Raw genomic sequence first — 13,660 nt, 5'->3', positions numbered from 1 at the left:
GGAGGAACATTTATTCTTATAAAACTTCAGTGACTCTATTAAAACTGTGTTGCCCTAAGCGGTTCCAGGAACCTTGGTAAATGAGGTATCCATTCTCTTTATAAACTATGTTGTAGAAGATGTATTCTAAACAGTGACTAACTTTTTGTCTAATTTTAATGGGTTGCTGAAGATCTAAAAAGGCAAACAGCTGTGCATGCCTAAATGGAAAGGCACTTGTGTGAAGCAAGGTACGATGGCTGAAGTATAATAATTTTACCAGTGTATCATTAGACTTTTATCAGGTTAGATTTTGCAGCTGCCCTCTTTCCTCTTTAAAGGTGAACTGAAAAACTTGGTTTATTTACCTTATTCTGTGACTCTGCTAAGTGCATGTATTAATTGTACACAGCTTGGCTTCCTGATACAATCTTATAAGCAATATGCTAACAAATGCCCCATTGGTTTTAAATGAGCAAAATAATGTTGACCATTACTGTGTTGTGCAGAAAAAATTCACATGACAAGAGGTTTATGTCCAAAAAAAGACAGAGAAGTCCTGTAACTTTATTCATGAACAAAGGGAGAGGCCATAAGGCATTTCCCATGGGGTCTCTCTAATTGTTGGAGGACACAGCCCCCTTATTATCCTGATTTTCCCAGCCACATCACCCTCTTTCTTTCCCCATTGCCTGAGGTACTTGGGAGGTGCAGACTTCCCGATTTGCTTATTCCATCTCCCTTAACGCACGCACACACACACACACACACACGCACACGCACACGCACACGCACACGCAAACACACCACCCCTTGCCAAAGATAGTTCTGTCAAGTCTTTACTCTTTTTCTCGAAATTCGGGAAGTTAGCGTGACCTTGGCTGAGCAGCAGTCCTTGTCAATTAGTAACATTTTCCGAAATTGATAGTTTCTCCCGTTAGCTCCTTCTCCACAGTCTCTGGCCCTGTCTACAAGCAGATTCACAGCACCTGTTTGTAAGGACACGTTCATCTTATTGCTTTCAATGTTATGACTTGGGCACCTGCCGAAGTGCCGGTCCGACACGTTTTTGCCGTGTAAACAGTCTATTACTTGCCGCAGTCAAGAGGTTTTTCGGTGTGATTCTGAGGGTCGGGACGGCTGAGGGCAGGGAAGGGGCTTTACGGCGAGAATTGGCGTGGGCACTCGTTCGCGAGGCTGGTGTCTCCCGGGGGAAAGCCGGGCGGCCGGAGGAGCGGGTGCCCGTCGGTGGGGACAAGCAAAGTGGGGACAAAGGGGACACCCGCTCCTCGGGGAACGCCGATGTGCGGCGGGAGAGCTCGGCGGCCCCGCCCGGCGAGCAGCGAGGCAGGATATGCCCCTTGTCCCCGGCGCAGGAGGCGGGCAGGGCAGAGCAGCGCCAACGCGCCCTGCCCGCGTTGCCCGGGCGGAGGCGGCGGTGGCGGCGCGGGGGTCGTGCGGGCAGCGCCCGCGGGAGATGCGGCTGCGGCTCGGGCAGGTGCTGCCGGCGCTGTGCCTCGGCGCCGCCTTCCCCCTGCTGTGGTACGCCGTGTGGCAGCGGAGCCGAGGTGAGAGTGGGCGGCGGGGGCGCCCCGTCCCGTCCGTCCGGGGCACGGAGGGCGGGGGGTGCGGTGGCACCTACTGTGTCCCTTTCGCCGGGCCGTCGGGGCAGCGCGGCGCTGGCTCCCGCCCCGGTCTGCCCGCCCGGAGCCGCGCCCGACGGCACCGGGGGCTGAGGGATCGCTCCGGCCGTCGTGCGGCTCCGTCCCGCCGTGCGGCGGCGAGTGCGGGCAGGGCACGGCCGGGGTTGCGGCGGGTCCCCGCGTCCCCTCCCGGAGCTGCGGACCCGCTCTGCTCTCCGGCCGTGCTGGGCAGATGAGGAGCCTGCGTGGCCCCGAGGCTTGGCCGCGTGTAAGGTTGAGCGTGCGGGTCTCGCCTGTTCCCCCGGGTCGTGGCTTAACTGCACCCAGGCACAAATTTGTGCAACAGCTTACAGGATTGGATCCTTGGGTCGTACTTGCCCTATTAAAAATACAACCCTAAATTTAAGAAGCAATAAAAGTTTCTTTTCAACTTTTTTTCCCCTAACTATTTTTTTTCCTGCTCTTTTTCTAACAAGCATCTTGCATTAAGATGGAAAGAAAAATCTAAACGTGATTGCTGTGGCTGTCACTTTTAAAGTGGTTTTGATTTTATTGTCAGGCAGGATAAAGTAGCATTATTCGTCCTGCAATTGTATGTGTGCCTCGTGTACAGTCACTTTTTCCTGTGCATATTTCCAGGACCACAATACAGACAAAAATCCCTGGATTTTTATATTTTATTTCTAAACTTTAAAATGATACACTATCTTTTCAGTAGTTACATAAAGCCATGTGGGAGATTGTCTGAGCCAGTGTGGGAAAGATAAAAGCGATGGTATTTTCCAAAAAGAAATGAGAAGGTCTTTCCAAAGAGTGGCTGTGAGACTTGCAGACGTGTCTTGTTATGGGTGAGGGGATGCTTGGTTTGAGGTGAGGGAAAGAGAGTGGATCTTTGAGTGCTTCCTACATACACCTTTGTAATAAGTTTGGTTTTATAGGTGCAGAAAAATTAGTATAAACCAATTAATAATTTCTGGGATGAACACAACTCAAGCTAGCAGATAATTTGTTTATATTGATTATTCCTGTAACAACTGGACGTGGTGGTAGAGATCTTGGCCGCACAATGGCATGTTGAATAGAGTCAAGGCAGCGCCTTTTAGGTCAACTGTATGGCTGTTTACCTTACAGCATTTTGTGTTTTCTTCAGTGGCACTCCTGCTAGGAGTGGGGAAGGAAAAATGAAGGGTGTGTCTTCGGAGACTAAGATCCAAGAGATGTGAGAAGGAAAGTGTTTGTCCAATCCGCAGTTATCATCGAGTTGTCTTGTGGCTCATGTTTTGAGACTCCTCATTACTGACATTACATTTTCATTTCACTTTCTTTTTGACGTTTCTCTGATGACATTCCACACTGGGCTGTTTTGCCTGGGGACTTTATTTGTTTATGTTTTGTTTGTTTGTTTGTTTTGGGCAAGAGGGATAATGTGTGTTGGAGTGTATATGTGTTGTCTTAACTTCTCCTTCCAAGTTGGCTCCTCCTCCACAGCAAATGAGTAACTAGTTCTTCTCACATGGTGTAATTTTCCTAATTACTATTATTATTAGCATCTGTTTTTTTCAGCAAACTTTTGACCATTGCATATGTGAATATGTGATTGAAAGTCTAAAAGACTCCCTTAAGCTTGGTAAATCTTATAAACGTGTAAATAAAATAGTTAATATTAGTAACTAAAGGAGAAAGTAGCAGTAAATGATGAATGACTTTGTCCTATGTTTATTTTACTGAAAATACAGTCTTTGCTCCCCGGGGGTGTTAGAAGACAAGCTTCTACCCATCCAGAAAACCTTAAGAACAGGTTGTTATCTTTTTCTACGGAGAGAAAAGCATTGTGAACAAACCCACTACTAATGGTCTGTTGTTGTCACAGGGAATTTTTTTAAGAAAGCAGTTTAAAATTAATTTTTTGGTCTGAAAGCAGGCAGATATCTCTGCTTAGATGTTGTTAAACCTCTGTTTTATTTCCTTCTGCACTGCTGAATTTGCTCTCCATTGTCATGCTTAGAGCACTACAGAAATTTCAACTTTTGGTGCCCCTCAAACCACGATGTGTTTTCTATTCTAATGCCCTTTTCACTTAGTCCACCAGTTACTGTGAGTACTGTTGCAGCTTGTCAGCTCCCATCTCTTTCCCTCATTTTCTTTCATACATTTGTTCAATCTCCCCTAACTTTTGTTAACTTCTCTGCTCTGCCCATTGAAACGTTCAGGCTGCTCTTGATTTTTGACTACAATCTATCACACTAAGCAGCAGTAGTCTGTAGTATTCCCTCCGGCTTCTGTCTAGTTAATTGTTTCTTGGATAGCGGGGATTTTGGGGTGGTAAATAAGCTTTATAAAACTAGGGCAGGGCACCCAAGCTCAAGACTAGTGGTCTAAAGTACTTCTATAATATAAAAAGTACATAATAGGCCTGTAAAATATTGTTCCGTTTGCAGTCTCAGAGCCTTTCAGACCTTGAATATTAGAAGTTTAAATCAGGTATTGCCTCTGTTCCAATTTCTGTGCAAATAAAAATCAGTAGATTAAGTCAATGACCTTTAAACACCTCACAATAAAGGTAGCTTGAGAGATTTGAGTTGAAATGTATTTGCTGTCAATGACAGCAGTAAATGATTTTCCCTTTGGAGCTGCTTCTGATTATTATGTGCAGCCTGAGTATTGGCTTGGAGCTGTGATACTAAAATCAAGTAAAGGTAACTCAAATTGGCATAGCAGGGAAGATGCTACTCACTCATTCACTTAAAAATAAAATATCAGAATTTACCACAGTCACTAGACTTTAGTTGTTGTGGCTAATACCATGTGTATTTTAACTATGTTTAGGAAGATGTTTTTATCGTCACTTTTCCCATTGCTTTATAAATGTAAGCAAAGGTTTCATACTAAGCATGCTGACATTTTTATGGCCAGAAAAAAAAAAAAAAGAGATAAAAATAATTGTGGAGACAACTGGTAATGATCAGATCTTCAGTGAAAGTGAATGCTGTGTCTAAAGTTGTGTGGTGGTTCCTTCAGCATCCACTGGAGTGCTTGTGAACAAGGGCTGCTATCAGCTGGGCTGCTGCAGCAATTCCTGTTCCATGTCCTGCTTGGTTTTGCTGTGAACTTTTTGGTCCCTCCCCAGGCCCCGAGCAAATGGTTTGTATCTGAGCATAGGAAAAGATGTTGTTAGGATGGTGCAGAGGTTTCTGCTTGTGAAACTCAGTTACAATTCACTTTTGAGTTCACCTGACCAAAATTGTTTTCTCTCGCAAAAACACTTTTCATATAGGTTTGGAGTTCCGAGAAATAGTATACAACTTAGAGTATATGTAGTGATTTTCTCACACAGTTTTAGCTATTGTTTTCCTCATAAATACTAATCCATTAAAAAAATCACAGATCTATAAAAGCAATAAAGTAAATGTAAGGAGGGAGCAATTTTTTCCCCACTTGAAAAATGGAAGGCAAAACCACATTATAAATTCCTTATGAACTTACATAAAGTTCTTTCAGAGGAAACAGTATTCCTGAATAAAAAGAAATTTTGGGGGTCTTCGCTGGATAACAGTGAAATTTTTGTAAGTCACAGCAGCAAGGTAAATCAGATCATCTCTTTTGGCAGTGCTTCTTCATGTTGCTCTCAAGGATTACAAGATTAAATCTCTTTGAATTGATTTGTGACATGTTGCTACCCTCTTCACCTAAATTTGTGGGATACTTTGTCCCAACAAGTTAAAAATAAGCTTTGCCTGGAAGTTAGGAGAAGTTGATGCTGAAATATGATGTCGCAAGGATCTAGGCATGTTAATATACACATGTTGAGTCAAACATTGTGAAACTTGTATTTCTTTAGTTGTTCCTTTGAGGTGGGATGGATGAACAAGAGAGAAGCTGCTCATACGAATACATTCACAGAGGTATATGTAAGGATCATCATTTTTTTAACATCTACATTTTGAATTTGTTCCACAAATTGGGGGGGAAAAAATTTCATCATTGCAAAGGGTTAAAGAGGTATTTCTGATGAAAGTATTTTTTTTCACCATTGAAATACTGTAATGTACATGCTAGGCCAGACACCATGATTACGCATTTCTTGTATTTCCAGTCATCTTCTGCCTGTGGTGTTATGCTTTGTTTCAGCTGTGCAGCCAAGTGCAGGTCCTCAGGAGATTGTGTCATTTGTGATGAAGGTCTTTGCAGGTTTCCTGCGCAGTCCCAGCTGGCATACTCTGGCTCAAAGCTTCAATTAAATACTGGCAAATTGACAGATTTGATAAGGAAGTCTTGAATTGCACTGCTCTCACTTCAGCCAATACAGCTTATCCAGATTTCTTAACATGCAGAAGCCAATCTTCTTGTCTTCTCTAGGACTGCTGGGCTGTGTTTAACCTCACTTTTCCCAGCTGACTGGTAGGCTACATCTTCCCTTCACGTGTACATTTCCTTCCAGTGACCCTGAGAGCAAACAGAGGTCATTGCACGTGCAATATTGCCTCAGCATGCAGTTGGGATGTGGCTGAAATGCACAGTGTGAGAAGGAAAGAGTTTATCAGTCCATCAATTGCTCACTCAGTTTCTTTGTGCAGTTCTGCATTTTGGCATTAAAAAAACTCTACGATATACAACAGCCTCAAATGGTCCACTTAAAGCTTAGTATTTACTGCTCCAAAAATTTTATATCAAAATTCATATCCAAGACTTAGAAAAGCTGTGTAGTTTTACTGACTTCAAAGTGTATAATACACTAAATGAAGCTTCTGCTGCTTCTAACTTTTACTTCAGGCAGGACTGTGCCTAAAGAGTAGAGGAACTTAGCCATAAATCCTGTGGTACAAAAGGCAGCCAGTTATTGTTGGGTTTTATAGAGAAAGGGATAAAGGAGCATTTCAGACCTCTCTTTGTTTGCTGTACAATGTCTCCTCATAACTTGTACTTAAACAGTGTAAACATATGACCTTCATGCTTTCCTAGTGTTGTGCACTGAGTCTTGAGGAACAGAGTTTTGTCTAGAAACACCTTAGTTAGTAGCTAGGCATTTAACTAAAAGTGTGTATAATTTAGTAGTTGTTGCTACTTCAGGAAGAGAAATAAAATATTAAAAATACCAATCAGAACAGAGCAATAGCAATCACTTGAAGTGAATGAGTACTACCTTAAAACCAAAGTATACCAATTATGGGCAAACACCATACAATATCCATTCAATTTCTATTTTTTTTTCACTTATTTTAATAATATTACTTTCCTATATAGTGATGTTCTGACTGAATGTTTTAAGATCACTTTTCACTACATTCTAATACAGAAAAAGACTCCAGTCTAAAATGAGGATTGTTTGCCAACATTTAAGAAAATATTGTTAGAGCTTAAGTTGTATTTTCTTTGAAACAAGTTTGCTTATCTGTTTTCAGTTAGATACAGCATGTAAATTGTTCAGTAAAAAATATTCTGTGCCAAACTCAAGGCTGAGTCCATGTTCATTAGACAATATTGTGAGTTTTTAAAGATCTAGTTTTTAACTTTGATCTGCCTTTAACTCTGTAAGGTGTTTGCTTATTTTAATACTGACAGTATTCTGATCCTCCTCCCAGTATGGGAATAGAGGAACCCTATCTCCCCTGCCCCAAATTGCTGTCACAGTGCTTTTCTTTGATGTCTCTGGGTTAATGCAGTGTCCCTCCACTGCCTCATAGCTGCTGATGTGGACACTGTCAAAGGCAAGTAGACATCTCCAACCTTTTGGAAGACACAATACTGTGCTGTAAGACTCTAAACAAAATAGTTAAAGGTAATGCACACTGTTGAATTTAAGTGTTTGCCTAAGAACTCGTTGTTCTGACCTGAGATAGAGGCGTTGTTCGGGGATTTTTTTTCTTTCCTTACTCAGAGGGCACAAAACCTGAGCATGCAAAGCATGTAACAAGATTCAGAAAGGTATCTCATATTAGATCAGTTATGGAGAGATAATCAACTGCATTATTAGTGCAATGCATGCCTCAGTGGTTTAATGTGCCTCATTAACCTGAGCAGTGAGCAGTGGTTCCAAGCACAGAGTATGACAAGATCTTTTGCAGTTTTTTTTCTTTTGCTTATATAGTTTTCTTTTAAGGAGGCCATTAACCAAATATCAGTTCCTCAATGAAACAGTCTTTGGGTATGATAAGCAATGTAGCTTTTAAACAAGAGATAGGAACATGATTCACTGCTAGACTTTGAAGTGTTTTCTTCCCTCCTTTCTGCCACTCCAAATTCTCCTTTATTTTCTTTTCTGTTTGAGTGCTAGGAAGAGATAGTGATGAATTGTTCCACAGCTCTTAGATATTGCCAGAAATCATTAATGATACTGGAAGCATTTATGATCACACAGGAAGTATATATGTATGGAGCTAAGAGAAATAATCAGCTGGCTTTTAGAATGAGTATTTGCTTTAGAGATTGGTGTTGTTTCTAAACAGTTTCAATTTGTAGAGCAGGAAGTTTTATATATATATACAAATAATGTATCTATTAGGAGATATCGCCAGAGTGCATTTAAAACCACTTTAAATGTTGCTATCTTAGAATTACAGTATCCATATGCCAATGTGTAGTTAATAGTCAGAGAAAAAGCTACAGTAGAGCTGAAAATTCACTGCAAAAGCTTTTGAGTGCTGTCACTGTGTCTGGGAGGTGGCTGGGTCTCTTTTTGGCTCCCACGGCTTGTAGCTAGCGTGGCCCCATTGACTTTTCCTAGAAAGGAAATTTGGTGAACCACTCTTAGCCCATCAGAGTGATTCATCTTCAGCTCACCAAGGGAAGAAGCCTTTACATAGAATCCCAGAATATGCTTAGATGGAAGGCACCCACAAGGATAATTGAGTCCAACACCTGGCCATGCACAGGGTCACGCCATGTGCCTGAGAGTGTTGTTCAAAAGCTTGTTGAACTCTGTCAGGTTTGCTGATGTGACCACTGCACTGGGAAACTTGTTCCAGTGCCCAACCACCCTTTGGGTGAAGAATCTTTTCCTGATATCCAACCTAAAAACCTCCCCTGACACAACTTCATGCCATTTCCTTGGGTCCTGTCACCGGTCACCACAGGGAAGAGAACAGTATGGGCCTCTCCAGTGCTCCTCCACTTCCCCTCATGGGGAAGCTGTAGACTACACTCAGGTCTCTTCTCAGGCTGAGCAGACCAAGAGGCCTAAGCTGCTCCTCATAAGGCTTTCCCTTCAGACCCTCTCTAATGGTTCCGTGTCTTTTTTACACTCTGGCACCCAAACCTGCCCCAGCCCTGGAGGTGAGGCCGCCCCAGAGCAGAGCAGAGCAGAGGGGACAATCCCCTCCCCTGCCCCGCTGGCCATGCTGGGCCTGATGCCCCCAGGACAGGGCTGGCCCTCCTGGCTGCCAGGGCACTGCTGGCTCACATTCAGCTTTCCATGGACCAGGAGCCCCAGGGCCCTTTGCACAGCGCTGCTCTCCAGCCTCTCATTGCCCAGTCTGTCCGTACAGCCAGGGCTGCCCCATCCCAGGTGCAGAATCTGGTACTTGCCCTTGCTGAACTCCCTACAGCTGGTGATTGCCCAGCTCTGATTTGTTGCGGTCTCTCCACAGAGCTGCCTTTACCTTAATTTGCTTTTTGTAGTTTTGCTGTAGGTCCTCATCTTGCTCTTTTCTGGTTTTATTCTGACACCCCTTGCTGCTGATGGAAGACAAGGCATTGCCAAGTCAGGCTGTTGCTGGGCACAGAGAGTGTTTCATGCTCCATCTCCCTGACCCTCCTTGTCAGAAAGCACTGTACTTGTAAAAATGCCCTGTGTCTTTCTAAGCAATCTATTGCAAGCAGCTGTTTTAGTTCTCCGTGGATCTTTAGATGCTGAAAGACCATTTTCCACATGCACACCCACACAAATCCATTGAAACTCAATAACTGTTGAAATATTTAGGGTGTTTAGCTTCATATTGCTTTCTAAACACACATTTTTTTGCCGAAGGTTTAGTAATAGTGAATGTTGGTTATTTACATGTGCTCTAGTAAAATTTAGAACATTTCATGTTTTATTTCCAGCTATATATTTTTATAATAAATTCATTCTTCACCAAGGGTGAGTGAATATTATGTTCCTTGTGTCAAACTCTTGCTTCCTGAGCCATTGAAATCGAGTGAGATAAGTGATTTCTAAGAACCTTGTTCTGCTAACTGAACAGAGGGTTCAATTCTGGAAGACTTAAAGATGTAGTTTCCCTCTTCTGGCCTGAAGAAATAGATAAGGTCAATCACAAATGCCAGCTTCTTTGGCTGCACTCAATGATAGTTGAGCGTTGACGTCGTATTTTCAAGAGGCACCTTGGAAATAAAAGGTAGGTTTTATTTTGGTAGGCTCACCTGTAAGTAAGCAAACACAACTGCCATTACTTGGTGCTTGCCAAAATGTCAGCCCAGTGGTGACACTGGTCATTCTGAGTCACGCTGACACTGCATAGCTGAGAGAATTAAGAGAGGGACTAGGATGTTATAATTTGCCTGCAATTTCTTTACTAATCCCTTCTTTAAATTAGAATTTAAAGAAAAACTCCCATCCGTTACTGTATCTTTAGCTCGTACTTCTGAATTTGTCTAGAAATTGCGAGGTAAATCCTCCTCCATGTTTACTTGTATTGATGTTCTATCTGGAATCACCTTGTAATGAAAATGGTGTAATGACTATTTGTCAGTCACCTTAATCACCCTAAACCTTGTGTTTTAATTTTATTCATGTACATTCTAAAGGAAAAAAAAACATCTAAAGATTGGATTATGGCATTGGAAAGACAGCTACAAAAGAAAAGCATAAATGAGAAAACGTATTTCTACATGGTTGGTAGCTGTTGAAAGGTATGCCAAAAATTTATTTTGTCAGGGGTTCTAACTCTGCAGCCTGATGCCTTGTGACAGATTTTTAAATTTGAAATGTATTTTAATCTATTTGATCTATTTTATATTATTTAAATATAGACTCTTCATCTGTTTTGATCTTCCATTTGTTTTTTGTTTTTTTTTTTTTAATTTCTTCTCCAATTTTCTTCGGGAAGCCTACTTCAATCAAGTAGAAGTATCTTGTTGCATGAAGCTGAAATAATGCAGATTTCCCTTCCCTTCAGCAATGCCAGATTTATGTTCATAGCTCCATAGTATAACATAGATACTCATAGATACGAATGCCTTTCTTGCAAATCAAAGCATTTTTAAGAGTGTCAAAAATTTTAGGAAGCATTCATTTTACAGGATTTTATTAAACATCCTTTAAATTTTTCATGAGGTAAATAATGATAATGCACATCACATGTTTGCTTCTTTTTTTCTAACCTCTTTCTTCCTAAATGTTTTCAACTGATTCTTTCAATCACACATTTATTGACTAAATTATGGACTTGTGCTTAATGCAAAAAAACCACCCCCTGTTTACCCAAAATGCAAATTAATTCCAGTTTGAAACACCTCTGCAAATCCTCACAAATTTGCGTTACCTCTGCATTTTGCTCGTAGTGTCTTTTACAGGTTACAATCCCTGGGAATTCACTTTTCCAGAGAGACAATGGTGGGTCCTAGAAAACGAGAGCTGCCACAGATAAAACTTAGCACAACCAACAAACAGAATGGGAGAAGTCTCTAAATAACAGCATTTAACTAGGGAAAAAAAACAAACCCAACCAACGAAACCACAACAAGACCAAGAAAAGGAGCAGCATTATAAAACACTTTAAAATGAGGCAGAAGTCCCCTTCTACTTTCTTTACTTTCTATTGCAAAGGGGTGATGTTATTGAAGTATTGCTTTGTATTAACCACCTTTAGTAATAGTCCTTAACATTCTCCAGACACCTTGGAACTCATGAAGACTGAATGCTTTTAATATCTCTGTTTTCTTCTTAATAGTGTTTGATACACAAGCAAGCCAATCCATGATTGTATTTTTCAGTGTGAAAAGGGTCATCACAATTTGTTATTTGGTGAAAAATGTAGCACCTTCCCCTGCAACTCACAGCCTTTCACTGACTTTTTCCTTATGGATTTCTTATTCCTGGTTTTGTCTTCAATTTACCTTTACCCAGCTGTGCTCCCTAAACTCTACCTTCTTAATCCTCTTCCAGACTATTTCTTCTCCTGAATAAACTTTATTATTGCTTATGCACTTTGGTGATGTGACCTTCTGGACCATCTCCTATTCTTTAACTTGATTCCATCATATAAATCACCTTTTAGAAAAGAAATTATGTTCTTATTGCAGGAAATGACTTAGATGTGTACCAAGACCAGTTGCTGGAACTTCAGCGAAGACTATTGTATGCTGAAAAGGAATATAAAAAAAGATCACACGAACTGAGCAGGGCCTTAGATGAAATTAAACATACAGTTGCAAGAAGAATGAACACGACAAACAATCACACAGGTTTGTAGGAGTTTTCTCTGGTTTTTGTTTTGTTGTTTTTTGGGTTTTTTTTTTAGGACTCCAACATGTGAAGTTCAGTGATCTGGCTTCTTCCCATTGTTTAATTGAACTTTTTAGTTACCTTGCCTTATAGACGGTTGTACATCTCTATCTATATGCACACTGTAGTTACATGCAGTAGATTGGCAGCTTGATTTTGTCACCTCAAGTAAATTATGTAGTTGTGCAGGATCTGTCTTCCTCCCTGTTGAGATGGACAGAGCTTGTTCCCTGGGGAGAGAAGGGAAACTAGAAGAGGCATCTCTGTGCTGGAGGCATTTCACGGTATACTCCAACTTCAGAAAGAATCTGGGTGTGACTGAAAACTACCATTTAACAGCCCTTATTTTCATTCAGTACAGCAGGCTGATAATCAGACTAAAATAGGGAATTAACCAGGACTGTTACAGGGGAAGAAAGAACAAGGTGCATTTCTTCTTTGTATAGTCAGAGTTGTTTCTTCTGTTCTCCCCAGCCAGTTTTGACATTCGATATCAAATTTGATATTAATTCACTGGGGTTGTTCAGATGTGCACAAAGGGCTGAGCATTGGCAGGGTGGTGGCCTTAGGAGCTTTAGAATAGAGTCATGTCAGCCCCCAGTAGCCCCACACACTGTGGGCAGAGAGTTACTGCCTAATGCACAAAACAGCAGTAAAGGAGAGTGCAAGTTCCCCTTCCCCCTGCTTTTGATTCTTATTGGAGCCAGGTAAATTTCAGAACGTATTAAATCTGTCAGTTCACAGGATTTAAGGCAGAAATTTCTTCAATTCGCTGAATAATTTTCCTTTTATTTTTACTTACCCTTCTGCTTCCCATTCCAGCCATGTTTTATTATACAGCCAAAATTGCAAGGTTTATTGTAGTCAATGGAACTAAACTCCCTTACCCAATACTTGATTGGTACTACATCCAAATAAAGAAGGAAAGTCCTTGAAAAGTTTGAAGGTGGTTTCTATGCAGCAAAATTCCAGTATATTTAATGGCTTAACAGTGTGGAATGACCTGTGGGTCTCTGTCTCATTTCTAATTTCTGGGCAGATGTATATGGTTGTTTGGTGGTTTTTAAAACTGTTTTCTGTAGGATAGGAAATCTTTTTTCAGTCCTAATTTTCAGTGGGAGTATCTTTTGAAAGTTGAAAAACTTGAAGTATTGCCCAATCAGTAAGCCTCTGCCTTTCTTAACCTAAGCCGAGTGAATAAAGCTGATGATGGTTTTTGTGATACTTGTATGTAACTTTGAAGGGTGGCAAATTTTGGGAGTTATCTTAGATGCATTTCTTGGGAAAAGTAACGTTCCAACCCAATCAGTAAAAGTTCTGTTGTTTTCATCTTTATTTTAAAGTAGTAAAGAAAAATAAAACCCCTACTTTTCTCTTCAGTGCTATAGCGTTTTGTTTCTTGAATAGTTTTTGAAGGCCCGTATGCAGTCATTCTTTTTACCATAGGGCTTTTTATAAACTGAGAACTTTTGCTTGAGCTGTGAAAACTACCATGTGTTACTTTTTGGGGAAAGCATTTCAGTTTATTAAATAGTTAAGAGGTTATTAATTATTAATCAGAATCTGTGTTTCTTTCATTTAAAAATTGTTTGCCAACCAT

General features: G+C 41.1%; 1 protein-coding gene across 2 annotated transcripts in view; it reads left to right on the top strand.

Moving 5' to 3' along the window:
- The first annotated feature begins 1,441 nt into the window (after nucleotides 1–1,441).
- Nucleotides 1,442–13,660, top strand: part of MGAT4D (MGAT4 family member D) — a 33,354-nt gene continuing 21,135 nt past the window's right edge. The window contains exons 1-2 of one of the 2 annotated variants that reach the window (XM_066185016.1): nucleotides 1,442–1,547; nucleotides 11,859–12,020. In XM_066185016.1, coding sequence (XP_066041113.1) covers nucleotides 1,457–1,547; nucleotides 11,859–12,020 — 253 coding nt within the window. In that variant the 5' untranslated portion in view covers nucleotides 1,442–1,456. The remainder of the gene's footprint in view (nucleotides 1,548–11,858; nucleotides 12,021–13,660) is intronic. The other variant, XM_066185014.1, reaches the window with a different exon arrangement.

The sequence above is a fragment of the Chamaea fasciata genome, unplaced genomic scaffold (genome assembly GCF_029207755.1).
Source record: "Chamaea fasciata isolate MVZ Bird 193981 ecotype frontalis unplaced genomic scaffold, bChaFas1.0.hap1 SCAF_6, whole genome shotgun sequence".
Taxonomy (NCBI): domain Eukaryota; kingdom Metazoa; phylum Chordata; class Aves; order Passeriformes; family Sylviidae; genus Chamaea; species Chamaea fasciata.
The sequence above is the reverse complement of the archived record's forward strand: the minus strand, read 5'-3'. Positions and strand labels throughout refer to the sequence as shown.